Source organism: Neopsephotus bourkii, unplaced genomic scaffold, assembly GCF_033783945.1.
Source record: "Neopsephotus bourkii isolate Nb327-2 ecotype Australia unplaced genomic scaffold, CSIRO-AGI_Nbou_v1 NB_1328, whole genome shotgun sequence".
NCBI classification, from domain to species: Eukaryota; Metazoa; Chordata; class Aves; order Psittaciformes; family Psittacidae; genus Neopsephotus; species Neopsephotus bourkii.
Window position 1 is genome coordinate 3,883,092 of NW_026901808.1, and position 19,043 is coordinate 3,902,134.

Genomic DNA, 19,043 nt, shown 5'->3' on the forward strand with positions numbered 1-19,043 from the left:
TGTACTATCAGCAAGTTTGCTGATGACACTAAGCTGGGAGGGGTGGCCGACACGCCAGAAGGCTGTGCTGCCATCCAGAGAGACCTGGACAGGCTGGAGAGTTGGGCGGGGAATAACTTGATGAAATATAACAAGGGAAAGTGTAGAGTCCTGCATCTGGGCAGGAACAACCCCAGGTTCCAGTATAGGTTGGGGAACGACCTGTTAGAGAGCAGTGTAGGGGAGAGGGACCTGGGGGTCCTAGTGGACGACAGGGTGACCATGAGCCGACACTGTGCCCTTGTGGCCAAGAAGGCCAATGGCATCCTGGGGTGTATTAGAAGGGGGGTGGTTAGTAGGTCGAGAGAGGTCCTCCTTCCCCTCTACTCTGCCCTGGTGAGACCTCATCTGGAATATTGTGTCCAGTTCTGGGCCCCTCAGTTTAAGAAGGACAGGGACCTGCTGGAGAGAGTCCAGCGCAGGGCAACTAAGATGATTAAGGGAGTGGAGCATCTCCCTTATGAGGAAAGACTGAGGGAGCTGGGTCTCTATAGTTTGGAGGAGATTGAGGGGTGACCTTATTAGTGTATATAAATATATAAAGGGGGAGTGTCACGAGGATGGAGCCAGGCTCTTCTCAGTGGCAAACAATGATAGGACAAGGGGCAATGGGTACAAACTGGAACACAAGAGGTTCCACTTAAACTTGAGAAGAAACTTCTTCTCAGTAAGGGTGACAGAACACTGGAACAGGCTGCCCAGGGAGGTTGTGGAGTCTCCTTCTCTGGAGACATTCAAAACCCGCCTGGACACGTTCCTGTGTAACCTTATCTAGGTGTTCCTGCTCCGGCAGGGGGATTGGACTAGATGATCATTTGAGGTCCCTTCCAATCTCTAACATACTGTGATACTGTGATACTCTATTCCTTTCAGCAATGGTTGATTGTTTTTTTGTTTGTTCTGCTATTTTTGTTTTGAAGAAGCTGTTACTTGAGCTTCTGCTGTCCATCAGTTACAGGTCACTGGAGATAAAAGCCTTGCAAGTTCTAAATCCATTTATGACTGTCAGGTTAAAATGGCTGTTAAACCAGAGAATACAACACAGGATGCAGTGATAAGGCTGGAGGGCAAAACTGATTCCAGAGAATGATGCTTTAAAGGGAAAGAAAAACTCAGTTACAATTATCTGGCCAGAACAACACTCAGCCGAGTGTTGTGGCCACATCAAGAAATTTTTTTTTTAAATAAGTTAGTATAGAAAATTCAGTAACATTTTTCACTATAAGATACAGGACTTTTCCTAACAAAACTGAAGAGAACCTATTTGCGTTACATACTTTTTATATTTAGGCTATTCAGGGCATGGATAGTCTAACTTTATTCTGTGGTACTATTAATTCAAATGATGAATTTGAATTAATAGGTTAGTTTTCTGCCTAATACAGGTTATTATTTGAACCCTCTCCAAAGGCATTGTTCTTCTGTTCTGTAGTCTTAGCCATTTGTTTCCAAATATGTTATTCCAAAGCTTATTAAAACCACAATTTTTTTCCATCTTTAATCATGTTATGGGTGCAAATGTACATCTTGCTTACAGTCTTCCATTAAGAGCAACTGTCTGATAGTGCCACAGTAAAGAAAAGAATGAAAAGACTCATCAGAGAAGACATTTCTAAGTTAAAGTTCTATCTGCAGCATGGATTCCCCTATATTTCACACAACAAATATTGTGGGAGTATTTCTGCGTTACCAGTTGCCTACCTGCTTGCGCTTCAGCTTCCTCATCACAGGAACTGATTATACCATTGCTCATTTATGCAAGCTCCCAGTCCAGGGATTTGCACTCCATAGTACAACTGAAGCCTAAAACTGAATTCTATAATTCTACAAAGTGGACAAGTTAAGAGTGATTTGAAACATTCTAAAACTCCTTAGTTACACACAGGAAGTCTCTGATAGTATATTCAGAACAATGACAGTGGTTGTAACTTTCAGCGTGAAGTCAAAGCTGATGAGCTTGTTACGATCGTGAAACAGAATCTGTGTAACAACCATGACATTTGCAAATATGTTATTACAATAAACTGTACAGAACACAATTTTCATTGCCCATCTTTATAATTAAATATTGGTTCAACAAGGCTGCACTAATTAGATACACAGCTTTACAAAGTTGACTCTTGATAGTCTTTTTAACCTTTGTTCTCTCCTTCTCCTTGCACACTCACTATTCTACAAGGTATCAGCAACCCTTGAGGAGTTTACACCTCTTTGTTAGCACCACTGGACAGCTTAAACCTATCTATTTTTGTTCAGGTTATTGTTCCTACATACAACGTGTAACTTTTTTAATCACAACATTTCTCATGTGAATGCTTTCAGATTGAGTATTTAGTCCAGTAACACTAGGACCCAAATGCACTATTACCTATGCAGACTAGGACCTATAGTGAAAACTGATTCCTACAAACAAGATTGAACAATACCAATAAGCAAACTTAGCAAACACTCTGAAGGCAACTTCATTAAATTAGTAAAATAACACAGACCAAATCATAGGTTTCATAGTGTCAGATAGCTATTGCTTTGCCTTTGTGTTTAGAGACATAACTGTTAATTACGCTGATATTATTATCAAAGAAAAATCAAACTCCATGTCAGAGATTTTTAAGTTGCTCAGATATGAGTGAAAGAATAGGGAGAAAAAAGTATAACACAGTATAAGCTATTATCAACAAGAAGCAATATATTTATTCTGCAAAGAAACTACACAGACCTACTATATGTTTCAACTGATTTCTTGAACTTCTACAGAATAACTTTATAATATAAAAGGTATTTGGCAACGGCTCTTTAAAACTTGGTCAGAGATTAAATAATTGCTTTCTTTTTGACCCCACCACCAAACACATCTGTAAATGTTGAAAAAAATTGTTACAATGCATTTCACTTACCCTCATCCTTCCATTTCTTATTGCTGGCCCATCTTCTGCTAACCTCAACACATACAAATCCATTTTGTATTCCCTTCCTCCTCGAATACTAAACCCAAAACCTTTGGCTCCTTTCTCCAAATCAACAGTGAAATAATCAAAGTCCTGTAGAGACAAATAAGCAATGAAAGACAATTAATGATGTGAATGTTGGGGTATACATTCAAGAAAACTTTAAAAAACATCTCTTCAAAAGTGCAGTTATCCAACTGATCTAAACAAAGGTCCCTCTACACTGACAGACTTTGGCTATTTCTGAAAAGAGACTTTAGCAGCTAAATGCCCTAAAAAAGTCTAAACCACCCTGAAAGGGTACTTTCCAGCAGCTGCCTGGAACCGGAAGTTCTCCAGATGGTCTCCCTATTTAGCCTCAATACTTTCATGGCACCTGAGTATAAGTATTTACTCTTATGCAGAATTAGTCATTTGGCCAGTGAGGTAGCAGACAGTTCCTGTATAAGCATCATCACAATTAAACATTAGGATACACACCGCCTAAATTCCCAGGGCAGATTAATATGATCAACAGGCTGGACTGCATGGAGTCACAAAGTACAGCAGCTCTCACCACTTTGGTTAAAATATGTGTCTTGAGGAGGATGGGGGAATTAGGAGATTTGAGTTTCACCCTTTATGTGTTCTGCAGAGACTGAGATCCACCCTTCCAGTTTTTCCTTGGTGGACCCAAACTACCAGCCCCATAGAGGGGTCTGGGTGGCAACCTGGTCTGATGCTTCTGATCAATTCGCAGCCAAGACTGCAAGAGCCATGGGAATAGGAGAAAACAAGAGCAAGTTTGGGTGGTGTAAACCAGTGGTTAGAGAATTAAACTGGAAATGCTGAGAAACAGGCAGTCTAAGCATACTCCAGATGCTGAGGATTATCTTACAGTGTATGTGCATGTGGATGGGGGTTTGCTACTTAAAACACAGAAATGCACAGAATTTTCAGAGGGTTCTCTGAATTCCTTCAGAATTTGGATATTTTAATTGATACAGTTTATGTGTGTGGCTTTGAAAATATGGACATAGAAGCTATATATATGTGGTTCCAGGATATACTGTCCGTAAGTTTACATTCTCTTATTTAATATTTTTCAGCCCTCTAATTTTTTCTCTCTTTCTGTGAGGAGAAGGGAGGATTTTCTACTGAAAGTCTGAACTTTGGGCTAAATCCTCAGACTTTCACAGCTGGCATTAAGTATTTGTCAGCAGCAGAATCTTGTCCAAGGTAAAATAACTCCTCATCTAAAGTTTGTGTCTCTGAATTTGTAAGATTATGCCTGATGACAAAGAAACTACTTGCACAAGCTAGTTTCTCCGCAGCCAGACTATTACTAACAGAAATGTAATTTTATCAGTCAGGATTCACATTTATTTATTTATTCAGTTTAGATAAAGGCTTCTTTTTCAACAATGCTGTAAAATGCAGTCTGACCTAAGCACATCCACAGTTCAATGACTGCATTATGTTCATAGGAATAAAAAAATTATTCTGGTAATGCAAAGTCAACTTATCTCTAGAACTTTTATTTTAACTCTCCAGTACCTTAGAAATAGTATTTATTTAACATTATAGTCACACAGTTATAGTGTTATTTCAGAGCTCACATAGTTCTTCGTTAATATTAATGGTTTTGAAATAACTTCCTCTACAGAAAAATGGTAGCTAACAGTAAAAACAATTAAGGTGCCTTTTTCTTCTCTAACATCATCTTTTTTTACCAATATACATGATCTTTCCCTACAAATCCTCATCCTTTCCATTTAGGATTGCTATAAATTTGTACCTGGGGCTGCCTGTACTCTGACAGGGGGTACTGCCTTGTGTCAGGTGAATGCTGCCTGTAATCTATCAAGGGTGGCTGCCTGTAGTCGAGAGGTGGTGGCTGCTGGTAATCCATGACTGGAGGATGCCTGTAGTCCAGTGGAGGCTGTCGGTAGTCTGTTGAGGACTGCCTGTAGTCTGTAAATGGAGGTTGCCGGATGTCAGGTTTCACATCCTGTCTGGCTTTTACTTCTGACCTGTAACTGGAAAAGGCAAAATGATTCAGCTTCAGAAAGTAGCCAGCCATGAAGAATATGCATTACATGTGATATTGAGGAATGAAAGCAAACTGCCTCCCTGCAAAATTGCATGAAACCAGTTTTTGCACAGAAGCAAAACTTTCAAGGGTAAACAGTCGAGGCTTTTGAAATATGGACATAAGCAATTTTCCCTCAGATCAGTCATAATGTGTGATTCTCCTGCTCATGCGATCAGCATTAAGCTCAAAGGGGCAGGAACAGGAAAAGCATCCTGATACCCCCTCATCTTGCCTACTTGGAAGATGAAATTGCATGTGGAAACACAACACTCACTACAAAATAATGCACTGATCTTATAAAGTGGGTTTTTTTTTCCCAGAGTTAACACTTCTGTAGAGTAAATGAAACATCAGTGCAGACACTTATAGTCCCTCTGTTTCATTGACATAAATTATATATTGTTGTATAGTCCCTCTGTTTCATTGACATAAATTATTATTGTTGTGTGCTTCTTAAGGTTAAAAAAGGATAAATTCTTTGCACTAGTTGTTATCTTTTCAACGAAAGGTACTCTTTCCTATAACATAACTTAATATGTGTATTATTATTATTACATTATTACTATAATGCTATCTGGCTATAAGCCATGGCAGGTCATATTGGTAGTTATGTACAGAAGTAACGCAGGGTGAAAGGAAAAAGAAATTGGTTAATGAGGAATTAATAACGAGTAAAATACTGCTTTGATTGGTAACTGGTTACAGGAAGATGAATCCTAACACTGTAGTAAAGTGACTAGTTAATTAATTTACTCAGGAACGAATGACTCTCTTATCACACGGAAGTTGGTGCATAATGGCATTTCACACTTCAGGGTGAAGTAAGGAATATTCTTTTACTGCAAACCTCCATACCATGTAATGTGCTGAATGGGCACAAGGGAAGTCTGAATCCCTTTTAGCAAAGAAATCCTGTAGTAGTAGAGTTAGATTTAAAAAAATGTTCACATAGTGGATGTTTTCACACTCTCCCCAGGAATGTATGTGCCTATAAAGGAAATACACACTTCAAACTATATTTTAATAATGATCTGGAAGTTTCCAGGTGACCAAACCGATACATCACAGGGATTTTGAAACGTATTTATTGATCAAAAAAATTACATGCTGAAAAAATGAGAGCGTTGCTTTTGGTTGTGCTAATTTATGTAGGAGAAAGGCAATCTAAATGTTAGAAAAAAAATCAAAAAATTTAAATCTATTTCAAAATTTCATTACTAGTACAGTTACAGTAATATTATGGCAGATGTGCCTACACGCTAACTTTAATTAGCTGAATCTCTATCCAGACACTAAAATATCAGAACTATTTCCTTTTGACTTTTCTGAGAAGATGAAAATAGCTTGCTGCCACATGTTCTTTTAAAACCTGTACATGGCATCTATAGTAAGACCTGCAAGTTGACAGACAATCCTCTTTCTTTCTTTACTCAGTATCATGATTTTGTGAAATGAAAATGGAGAACAAATAGGCTGACTGTGATAGTGAGCCTTAACAATACTGAAAGTAAAAATACTAGTCAGTATTACTAAGAGATTTAAATATCATATAAAATCTTGATTTTGAAACTATGTATGAAGTTATCAAAACAAGCTGTAATCTGATTTACAAAATCTAGTGAAAATGACACTTATATGAACTAGAAATAATGATCCTTTTTCTGGAACAAAAGTAATTTTTAGGTGGGTTCCCAATAAAAGATCACAGCTGTGTGTCAAAAGATGATGTTTTTATTTTTGCTGAATATATGAATAGTGACATGACCAAATATATCTTACGCTGTTCAGTAAAACGATTACATAGTATCTTTTTAGCACTTTAATTAATATAGTTTACTGGTCCCCTCTGAAAATTCCCAGTTCAACAGACACTACTGATTTACAGCTGCACAGAGAGACTTTTGTGAAAGCTTGCAATGGATTTTTGTCAGAAACATATGTCTTCTAGGAGATGATCACTTTTGGCAAAATTACTCAAGGAAGTATAAGGCAAAGAAATTTGCCAAGTGTGACTAATTGAGAGAAAATAATTTTGGGCAAATGCAAGTGCTACATCTGGTAAGCAAGGAGAATTAGGGGGCATAGTGTCTAAATCACAACTGAACTCAAGTATATCCAGAAGCAGAAAGTTACAATCCTGTAACCAGTGTCTACTATTTAGGGAAGAGGGTCTTGATGAGGTATGATGGTTATTGAAGATTAGCATAAAGACAGTCAGTGCAATCAGCCTCATTTAACATGCCAAAAATTAACCCAAAGACTAAATAGTGTTGATTAGAGATCATAGAAAGTTTGTATCATCCCACAGCTTGAGCATGCTCTTTATATAAACAGCTTTAGTACAGCTGGTCACATTTTAATTTCCATCACAGATAAATTTGTCAATGCATACACATAAATTACACATGAGAAATTAGCTGGAAAATGATACACCACAGACAGATAGAAACTGATATAAAAATACCTTCCTAAATCCAGAACTCTAATAGACAAAATCAGGCATGTAAGATATATCAGATACTGATATACCTGTATTCTGTAAGTTGTAGTGATATAAGAAAGTAGTATGTTAGCAATGAAATTATTAACAAGGAATACTTCATTGTTTAGTTCCTTGGCAAAGGTATGATCCTGATGGACATTTGAGGAAGGCTGGCTAGACCCTTGTTCATAATAACGTTTCATACCCAAACAAGACTTGCAGATCATCCTGGCATGCACGATTCATGCTCTGTGGGTGCAATTACAGGAGCATGGCTTGTAAAAGCCTCACAGGTGATGGCTCACAGCTAGGAACAGCAGGAAGACCCAGCAGAAGGGTCCTCACAGAAGGCAAAGGCTGGAGGAGCTGCTCTTACCTGTTTTCATGTCCTTGCAGCTGGAGGGGCTGAGGAGGTGGCGGCTGGGAGACGGGGCTGTGCTGGGCGACGGGGCTCTGCTGTGCCAGGGGACTCTGCTGGGCCATGGGGCTGTGCTGCTGGGCCATGGGGCTCTGCTTCTCCGAGCTGGGGGCCGAGGCTGGGCTGTTCAGCTCTGTGTAATGGGAAGCTGGAGATTAAACACCTGTCACAGCGTGGCATTTACTAAAGGGCAAAGGTAGACAATTATCATTTTTGGTCACACACAGCCTCTGGAAATTTATGCTTTGTCGCTTTTGCTCTCTTGGGTTATAATTAGATTTTAAGACATCTGAACTTAATGGGCTCCTTTTGATAGTCTGCGGGATCTGAAATCTTGGTCACTTCTATAACTCCATTTGACACCTCCATTATTTAAAACCCCACTGAACAAGGCAAATTGCTTCTGTGTTTCATATTTTCTTCTAAAACTTAAAAATACTGGTTAGAGAATCATAGAATTGTTTGGGTTGGAAGGGACCCTTAAAGGTCATCTAGTCCAATCCCCCTGCAATAAGCAGGGACATCTTCAACTAGACCAGGCTGCTCAGAGCCCTTGGACTCATTTGAGCAGGTCCACATCCCTCTTGTGTTGGAGTTTCTAGAGCTGCACACAGTACTGCAGGTGGGGTATCATCAGAGCAGACTGGAGGGGCAGGATCACCTCCCCTGACCTTCTGGTCACGCTCCTTTTGATGCAGCCCAGTATATAATTGGCTTTCTTGGCTGCAAGTGCCCATTGCCATCTGATGTCCAGGTTTTCATCCACCAGCACCTCCAAGTCCTTCTCTGTAGGGTTGATTTCAATCCCTTCATCCCCCAGCCTGTATTGATACCGGACTGCCCCCACACATATGCAGGACCTTGCACTTGGCCTGCTTGAACCTCATGAGGTTCATATGGTCCCACTTCTTCAGCTTGTTCGTCTCCCTCTGGTTGGCATCATATCCAAAAGGCCTGTCAACTGCACCACTCAGCTTGGTGTCATCTGCAAAGTTGCTGAGGGTGCACTTGATCCCACTATGTCACTGATGAAGGTATTGAAGAGTACTGGTCCCACTACAGACCGCTGAAGGATGGCACTTGTCACTTATCTCTACCTGGACATTGAGCCATTCACCACTACCCCCAGATGCCAGAATCCAGCCAATTCCTCATCCATCAAAGAGTCCACCCATCAAATCCACATCTTTCCAATTTAGAGAGAGGTATGTTGTGGGGAACCATGTCAAAGGCCTTACAGAAATCTAGACAGACAACTTCCATAGCTTTTCCCTTGTCCACTGGTGTAGTTACTCCATTTTAGAAGGCTGCTTGGTTGGTCAGGCAGGGCTTGGGCTTGGTGAAATTATGCCTTAGCTTAGCTCCCAGATATTTGAAATACTATTAATTTTGAGACAATGAATGATCTTATTGCTTTCATCACTGTTATGCGGTCACATAGTTGTCACAAAAGATAAACCACTGGTGTGCTTGTGTTAACTCCTGCTGTCTTTGACCTCAAGAAGAATTTCCTGTATTTTTTATATCTTTGGGGACTGTGAACAGTAAAGCCAATCTCAATAAATTCTTGCTAACCAGATAAAACAATTTTTTATTTCACTGTATTGTGCCAAACGATCACGGTTTCACAGAAAACCAGAATCCTTCTTTCTAAACACCATAAAGTTCAAAAAGACAGAGAAGTTGGGGTAGGAAATGTGGCCTTATTACAAATAAAGGACGTCAATCTTCCTTCAGGCTTCCTGCTGCACATGGGGGAAGACACATTTGGCACTGAGCTCATATCAAATATTACTTATTTCCCCCAAGACCCTGGCATAGCTCTGTTACTCATCATTTAACTGTAAAGAAGCATAAAAGAGAGAGTCTCCACCCAAAAAAGCACTTCAGAAATTAGTGCTCATGCATCACCAACAGCAAAAGTGTACATTAGAAGCTTTTGCTCCTGCTTGCCAGTGTGGCGTGGTGCAAAGCATCCAGAATGGACATGGAGATGGCTCAGCAACCCCAACTCCAATAGCTATGCATGATCCAGATATTGCCTTGTTTTATATTTGAATGTAGTTTGAATTTTGAATTATTTTGCATTTTTTACCATGTGAGTTAATGACTGCACATTTCTAATGACTCTCCACTTATTTAATTTATGCTTATACTTATTTAAAAAAATTTAGCTACTTTATTAAAAATCTTTTCAATTTAGGCTAAATTGTCAAAAAAGCTTGTATATTTGCACTTAAAACACTCCTCATGCTGGCATAAGCAATGCTTGTCTATGTAATTACTATGCTTAAGGCGCTAATTGCCCATTTTGCATCTGTGAGTCTCTTTTGTATTGCAAAGTTTCAGAGCTGAAGATAGTGAATGCTGTCCCTCATTTCTACATTACTCTCCTAACTATAGATGAACTAGTCAAATCATAAGCTGCTCTGAAAACTGCTTTTCATTGATATGGCATTCTTCATCTGAAAACACATTAGAGAGGTATTAGATATTTCCCTAATTTTGTAAGCTGGGAAGCTGATATCAGAAGGCGAATGAGGTGTCCAGTCCCACATAGGGAAGCCATGACTTGGGCACAAATAATCCCTCACCACCACCACCCAGGAACATTTGGTAGCAGTGCATCTCAGACACACTTCTGCATTCTTTCTAATTTAATGCATCCACCTCTAACACTGAGCTATTAGCAATCTGGCATAATGAATTAATCTGGGTATCAGGGAGGCCTAAATAAGCTGCATGGACTGCATGCAGTATCACACTTGTGTGTACATACTTGCAAAACTGGCTTCCACTGATAATACAGCAGCTCTTCTGTATGAATTCTGAACTTTTGTATGTTTGTGTTTTTCCTTTCACTGAATTCATTTAATGAAGCAGTTAAGTTCCTCCAGTTGCAGTCAATGGCTATGGACTACAGTCAGACTATCTCCTTGGCCTGTGAAGGTGAAGGTCATCTAACTGAAGCTTGGATCATTAAGTAATTACTTTATTTCCTGTGTCACATTCCTAGCTCTACTGGTATTTGTTGCTGATGTATAAAGCCATGGTCTCATTAATATGGTGCAATTAATACACCAGTACAGCACATTGATAAACTACATAAAGCCCTGAAATCAATCCCAAAACCCATGAAATCAACATCAAAAGATCTTCGCTGATTAGCTGTGGAATAATGACCAGAATAATGAGCCTGTCCCCTTACCCTCACCCTACAAATGAGATAATTTAGAGTTCAGTTCCTTCCTGGCTTGTGCATTTATAGTGATAAAGCTACGAAATCTGAACCCTTCCTTCACATCCTTTTTTGTCAGAGGTAGCTGAATGTGCCTGGTGACAGCCATTCTTGAGTTACTTTGCCAAACTTTGGTTTGGTTTCTAACAGGATATAAGGGAATGAACTCAGACCCTGGCTCTCTTGTAGGCTGCTTTTCCATGTAGAAGACAGTTCTCTCAAAAGACATTAACACTGACTTTCCGGTACTCATGTCTCTCAGGTTTCTTCAGGTTTGCTTTAAATACCCTTTTCATAACCAGAAGCCTTTTCAAGAATTCAGATGTTATTTGAGCTGGTTCTAAGGCTGTAATTTTGCTGTGCTGTACATTACAGCTCAAAAAGTGAAACAAAAGATGTTCTTTCAAGCAGTGACATAATTCAAGCTAATTGGAGGCTACTTAAAATTTTCTTCCTGTTTTTAAGGGCCATTGACTTACCCTCCTGAGGAATGATGCGAAGAGTTACACTGAGACCTGCATCTTTAATTAGCTTCACAATATCTGCATGAGGCATGTTTATAATAGACTGGCCATTCACAGCTAAGATCCGGTCTCCAACTTTAAGTTTTGCACAGCGATCTGCAGGACTTCCATCAATTATCCGCCCTATTTTATGGGGTACAGCTAGACAAGGAACAATAGTCACAGTTAACATGCTGACAGAAGTGGTGATGTTCACAAGCAAAAGAAAATTATAGTTCATTTGGAAGAAAGTTTTCTCTGAATTAAAAACCAGCTTGTGTATAAACATGTAAGAATATAAATCCTTATACAATATCACTTTCATTAACACAGTTTGAATTTCACTAAAAATTCAGAATCTAGATGTGCATATATACACTGCATACACATATGACATCCAAAATCAATTTATGGTTCAGCTACTTTGCAAACCTGGCACGCAACAAGATAATAAACAGATCAGGAAGACAATAAGGCATTAAACCAGTGAAAGGGATAAATTTGCACAATAAGTAGTAGTCATAAATTGCCTTCCACCTCTTAGTTTACAGAATTTCTTTATTTGTATGTCGCAATAGAGGAATTACAAACATGACTTACATACAAATACATGTTATTACTGAAAATGCCCATGGTTCACTAAATTGTTCTCCTCCTTTATTCAAATGTATTAATTAATAAACAGAAATCATACTGAAGAGTTATTAAGATGTGCAGTTTTCTAATTAGATACATGCCAGCAGGAATTTACAGTTAATCATGAGTGCACAAACACATTTACTACATCAAACAGACACCTCCCCATCCCTCTTCTCAATACGTGTCCTGGTTTCAGCTGGGATGGAGTTAATTTTCTTCCAGGTAATTGGTGCAGTGCTGCAGTTTGGCTTTAGTCTGAGAATAACGCTGTTAACACCCCAATGGGTTAACTGTTGCTAAGTAGCGCTTACCCTGATCAAGGACTTCTCAGTGTCTCACTCTGCCAGTGAGGATGTGCGCAAGAAGCCAGGAGGAGGTAGAGACAGGACACCTGACCCAAACTAGCCAAAGGGGTATTCCATACCAGAGCACATCATGCCCAGTACATGAAATGGGGGGAGTTACCTGCAAAGGACTGATTGCTGCTAGGGTTGGGCTGGGTATCGGTCAGTGGGTAGTGAGCAACTGTATTGTGCACTGTTTGGGTTTTCTGAATTTTATTTCTCCTCTCTTTATTATTATTATTATTTCTCTTTTTATTGTATTTTACTTAATAGCAATTATTAAACTGCTCTTATCTCAACCCAGGTTTCACCTTCTTACAATTCTCTTCCCCAGCCCACCTGGCAGGCATGGAGTGAGCAAGCAGCAGTGTGGTACTTAGTTGGCAGCTGGGGTTAAACCACAACAAAACACTACACATCAACTTTGCGTTTCCTTTTGCTCTTTGTGGTTCTCCACCTTTCTGTGTGCTCTATCCATTATCTGGTTCTGTCTTTTCCTTCGTTATCCATTTAATTTTCTAAATATTACTCTTTCTCCCAATGTTTCTTCCCTATTCTCCTCTGTTTTTTAATTAAATATGCATACTATAGCTGACTCCTCTCTCTGTCTCAGTTCCCCAAAGACCGTGCTAATTTTCTTCCTCTTTATACTACTAAATATGCTTATCACAATTAAATTTGAGTATATAGTCTATAAATATCCTAATGGTGTCTGAGTCCCTCACTGATTCCACACTTCAGTTTTGGTAAAATTAGCACAAACCATCTTGGCCTCACTATCCAGCTGCAACTGGTGTTTAAAACCAGCTGTGGTTCTTTTGAAAAATAATATATCCTTAAAATTCTAATACCCAAAGAGAACTTGGAAAAGTTGAAAGAAAACATTCATCAAACATTTTTTGGGGAAATATCTAGGCTATCAATGCTCATATGAAGCAAAGCTCTAACAGGAGATGTGTTCAGAATACATCACTGCAGAACAAATTTCTCAGCCCTCTCATAAACATTCCCTGAAGGTGATGGTGACAAACACAGATTGCACATCTCATGTAAAGCCACAATACACATACCTCAAAGTGACTTTTGTTTCTAATATGGATGCAAGTGTTGTTTATAGTGTTAAAAATTAATTTTCTGAGATCTAAAAATATAAGTGAAACGCATGGCATAATCAAACTGCATCCTTCTTACCACTATAGTTCAGCCAAGAGTATAAATTAAATTATGGATTTAGTTATATGGACATGGCACAACTAGTGTACTTCAGGAATGTCTTGCTGCTTAGGAAATAAGCACCTAATTTATGTCACAATGTCCAACATTCTAAAAAATATACCAAATACGAGTGGCCACACTTTGTACAAAACTTGTGTTAATTTGGCCCTCAATGCAGATGTATAACTGCCATGCATGCATATCAGGAAGTAAACAAATAGAAGAGTAACTTAACACTGAGACTGCTTGCATTCACTCAGAGCCTATTGCATCAAATCAATTCATGAAGCATCATCAAGCTAAGACTAAAATGTGTCTTTTTCTGTCATGCCTGTACTACACATCAGTGGAGATCTGAAAATGAGACCATCTGATATGAAAGAACAAGAAATTTAGTAGGAAGAAAGAATGGGAAGTATCATGCCCTGGTTAAAATTCCCATGCTTGCCATTTCTAACCCTAAAGAAGATGGCTAGCCTAAATAATTAAGTAGAGACATTATTTCAGAAGTGAGGGGGGTGGGTGGGAAACCCTATTAATTTCCCACAACAATTTTTGTTGGACTTCTTGCACCTGACAAGTGAATAGAGCAGATGTCTGCATGTTTGAGATGTCTGCTGAAATCAAAGCTGGGGGTGGGAAAGCCACAAGAATCCAACTCTCCAAACACTGAGAAAAAAGAAGGAAGGGAGAAAGAGGAGGAATTCTGTACTCCTTTTTTCTTCCTTTTAAGCCTAATGGCCTTTAACTTCCCCATAAAGGTATCCCCTGATCCTGATGTGCTATGAAAGGATCAAATAGGCGACCTTATGAACAAAGCTTGTGTCTGTCAAGGTACCTTTTCTACTGCTCTTAGGTTTTTGAGGATTTATTGCTCCTCTTCTGAGGTTATATTGGTACAATGTGCTGTCATGATCTTGCTGCAGAGTGGGGTGTGGAAAGGTTTAGCAGAAGGAACCTGAGCTCTATCATTCTGCAAAGGAGACCACTGGTATGCTATAACAGCAGTTTATGGGCTAATCCAATGAACTACTGAAACTCACATTCAGCAGAAGCTCTTTCCTGTGCATTTCAAGGTAATATGAGAGGTTTATCCCCCAGCTCCTGCTCTCGGAGTAATACGCTGAGGAGTTTCAGGTCCCTGCTTGCTCTCCCCAAGTCTCTCTGAAGCTACAATATCCTGGCCACCACAGTCCCTGCTGTTGCACTGGGAGGAGAGGATTTATTTATACGCAGGAATGCTTCTAAGCGGTGCAGATTGTCTGATGCAGGTTGTTCACAGAAATAGGAAATTCATTTTTTATGAGCCTTTGGTGGTGAAATACTTACAGTGGAGGGGTAAGAAGGAGCTATCCTCACAGGAGATAAATTAGGTAAAAGCTAAGGAACAAAGGTAGAAATGAATTGTGAATTTCCATATTGGAGAATTTTTATTATTCAGAATGGTCACATCTAAAAACAGGCATGGAAGAGGTGTAAAACTGTCAGTACCAAGTGGGTTGATGAAGTGGCAGACAAGATCTCATGGAAAGAAATGCAAGATGATGCACATGGGGAAAAAATAACCCTTCCTAAGCTTAAGCAGACATAAACCCTAAAGTAATTATTACCACTCAAGAGATCTTGAAATAAGTGTGCCTACTTCTTTAAACACCTAAACTCAGTAAAACAGTAAATAAAAATTTAAGAGCTAGAAAAAGAATAGCAAATGAAGTAAACTATTGCCAGTTACTACTGTGCACCTGAAGTCTGAGTACTGCTGGTAGTTTCAGTACCCTCATCCAAAATCAAAGCACTGAATTAGCAAAGATTCAGAGAAAGACAGCATGGCAGTCAGAGGCAGAAAACAGCCTCTGCTCAGAGGAGTAGTCCATGAATTCACTACCTGCAGCTTGGAAAAGGGAAGCTAAGGCAAGGGTTAAGACAAATTCACAGGGTGGATCCACAGATAAATAAATCAGAAAGTTGCTGTGAAAGCTGAGGAGATGCCTGCTAAAGGTCCTTGTCTGCTGTAGGTGCTGTTCCCTCTGCCACTGGTCACGGCCAGGGCCAGCATGGAGCTGCTTTGGTCTCTCACAGCATCACAGATATCTTGTGATGAAACCCCCCATGCTTGGCATTAAATTAGGGCTTCGTTAAAGCAACACATTTTCCCTTAATTTACATATTCAGTGCTTTATTTGTAACTAAGCAGAGCATTTCATAATGTAGCCTTTTAAAGGAAGTCCCAGATCACTTGACTGGTGGTAAATGATTCCACTCGTCCTTAAAAGTTTTTGATAATCTATTCACACCTCTTCTAAGAATTCACCACAAGCTGTTCTCCAAACATATGTACATTCTGAACAGTGGCAGCACGTGCCTGGATTAGACCCTGAAGATAATTTGATCCACTTCAGAACACCGAGTTACCTGAGCAGCATTTAATATTAGCAGGCTTGAATTTTTCTTAATTCTGCCAGACTATGCAATGGATGAGACTACAAGGGAAAAATATTAAGGTAAATAGGGATTTCTAGATATTTTTTTAACCACTGGAAATATGGGAAATTGGTGAGATATAGTTCATACGCATATAAAACATACCATCCTGCAAACCAGATACACAGGGTTTTTTTCTTCTCTAATTGCATCAGGTCATCCAAAATGTGATGCTCAGGTGGTGTATATGCATATGTACCTTGAGGAAACATAAATCCTTCCAAGGCAGAAGTCATAATCCTAGCTCCAAAAATATCTAGCAGAGAACAGCAATGGCACGGAAGCATTTTGTAACAATGGATCTTATGGGATCTAACTTTTCTGCAGTGTGTTTTTCCATAAGCTCATGACTTCAGGAAGATTTGAATCCTGAGAGTACCAAAGCTTAAAAAATATTTGAAGCCACCAACCTCTCCCTTAAATCTCCCTATTTACAGCATTTGTATGAGGACCACAAACTGACACAGAGCACCTGATGCCTTCCCAGAAGGCAGCTAATTGTGCAGTGATCAGCTCTAAACTCATTATCCAAAGAGAATTTAAATTAAAAAATTAAGAGACAAAATGATTCAAAAGAAATCTCTGCTTTTAGAAAGTGAATGAAGTCTGCTTCCAGAAACTTACTGGTAACTACAAATGCACGCTTTTTTTCTGTTAATACTTTTATTTGATAAAATCACCTACTTTTGCTTTCCATGATCCAAATTAACACCCTTCCCAGACCTTCATGTCATAGAAAAGAAACAGTGGATTCTGTGGTCTTACACCTGAGGGTCCATACGCCTGGGTCAGCTGTACATGAAGCCAGAACAGTTGCTGAATACAGATACTGCTTCTAACACTGTATGAATCTATCATGCTTAATTCTAAAACTGCATATATCTATCAGCTTCTTTCTTTTTCAGAAATAAAAATGATTTCTCCTCACTGGGGAGACCTATATGCTAGAAATAGCTGATTTTAAGATGTTAACAAAAATAATTCTTTTCTGGTTTAGACCAAGAATTTTTTTACATCTATTCAGCCCTTTTAGACATAAATGTTGAGACTGTATTCGGCAGAAAGCAATTTTCCTGGGTCTTTTTTTTTTTTTTCCCTTATATGGTAGCTAAATGTCAAAAACTATCAGTTAAGGGGAAAAAAATCAAGCCTCTATCTATTAAACCCCATGGCAGATAAATTCTTTCAGTCTTTTCTAATGTTAATAGATATAGATAGTAAACCAAGCAAATGAACCTTCCTCAGCCAGCTGTCCTATTCAATGTTATACAGCTGATCATATGAATATGTATTATAACCTCAATTCTCAAAAGGTGCAAGAGTTTTCATTCACCCAGCAGGCTCCAGAATATCAGATTTTAATTGGGTGAATATATTAAATGTAAACATCTGTAATTTCATTGCTACTGAATAATACAAAATTTGGAGCTTAAGTACAGTGGACTTTCCATCAAGGCTAATACTAGAATAAAGGTAAAATATTTTCCTGAAAGTGATGGTCTATTTTATGTGACACTCATTTGGAAAATAGAAATCTGTGTCATGCTCCATGACTGCAGATGACAATAATCCCTTTTGCTTATAAGGTTAATGAACCTATGAATTGAAATATCCCACAGCATATTTGCTTGCATAGCACAGGCATATGAAGATAGGTGTGCACATATTTTAGCAATCTGAAGACCTAAATAAAATTAAGGGCACTTAAGTACTTTTACTCAGGCTTCTCATGAAAGAAAAATGAGTGCTGTGGAAGCATTAGGAAAACCTTGATCCCCTTCCCAGGTTTGTGCTAAGAAAACTTGCAGAGTTTGTTCTTTGAAAACACAAGGGCATCACCACTAGGTCCAAGGGATCTATTCAGGAACAGGCTGGAGGACAAGTCATGTGGAGAGCGGAGTGATGTGGTTAAGATCCTCCATGCTTTATTCTCAAATAGCTAATTGAGTATTTCACTCCGGTAAACTGCAGCAATGTATTTTCAGTGATATTAAAACTTTCTTTCTCTTCTCTAGGTTATTTCACTAGTATTAATTCATATATTGGTTTACAAAGCTAAATTATGTAGCAGTTTCTTTTAGCTCCAAATGGTACTATCAGTTAAACAAGCTTAGAAAGTGTGTTTTTGTAGCTGAAGAGGCAGAACAACAGCTCAAACCTGCATGTAAAAGCTAAGCAGAAATGAGAAACCAAATTATTTGCTCACAGGTTGCAAGTACCTTCCACAGGGAACTCGCACTTCTGGGTTTCCACTGCTGTGTTCCAAAGGTGTCCAAGGCGGGGTAGACAGATATCCTAATTTCCGAAGCTCTGTTTTCTTTAGCATTTGCAGATTGGTCACAGAAAATTGTGTCCTCAGGCACCAACTTACCCAGGAAGAAACACGAGTAAAATTGCAGCACAAATAACTGTCTCAAATCACAGTTATCATTGATCAATAAGCCGGTTTTTATCTCTAAACTGCAAGGAGTTCAAAGAAACTCTGGGGCTTAATGGGACTTACTTCACAATGCTATTTTCTGCAGTCAGCAGAGGCTTATCTTGGAGTTATGGTTTTTATTTAAGACTGCATCTTTTAAGAAATGAGAGAATCTTCTTTCATTACACTCCGTTTTATCATGTTTTGAATATCCAGCAGTCACTGGCATATGCAGTGCAGGGGTAA

The 19,043-nt window shown here is 39.0% G+C and overlaps 1 protein-coding gene across 15 annotated transcripts in view; it reads right to left on the reverse strand.

Moving 5' to 3' along the window:
• MAGI2 (membrane associated guanylate kinase, WW and PDZ domain containing 2) overlaps positions 1-19,043 on the reverse strand; it is a 728,751-nt gene that overhangs the window by 41,728 nt on the left and 667,980 nt on the right. For 9 of the 15 annotated variants that reach the window (XM_061366359.1, XM_061366354.1, XM_061366351.1 and 6 more), the window contains 4 exons: positions 11,676-11,861; positions 7,917-8,106; positions 4,762-5,002; positions 2,934-3,077 (listed from right to left, as the gene is read on the reverse strand). In XM_061366359.1, the coding sequence (XP_061222343.1) occupies positions 2,934-3,077; positions 4,762-5,002; positions 7,917-8,106; positions 11,676-11,861 (761 nt within the window). The remainder of the gene's footprint in view (positions 1-2,933; positions 3,078-4,761; positions 5,003-7,916; positions 8,107-11,675; positions 11,862-19,043) is intronic. The other 6 variants (XM_061366365.1, XM_061366357.1, XM_061366356.1 and 3 more) reach the window with 1 other exon arrangement.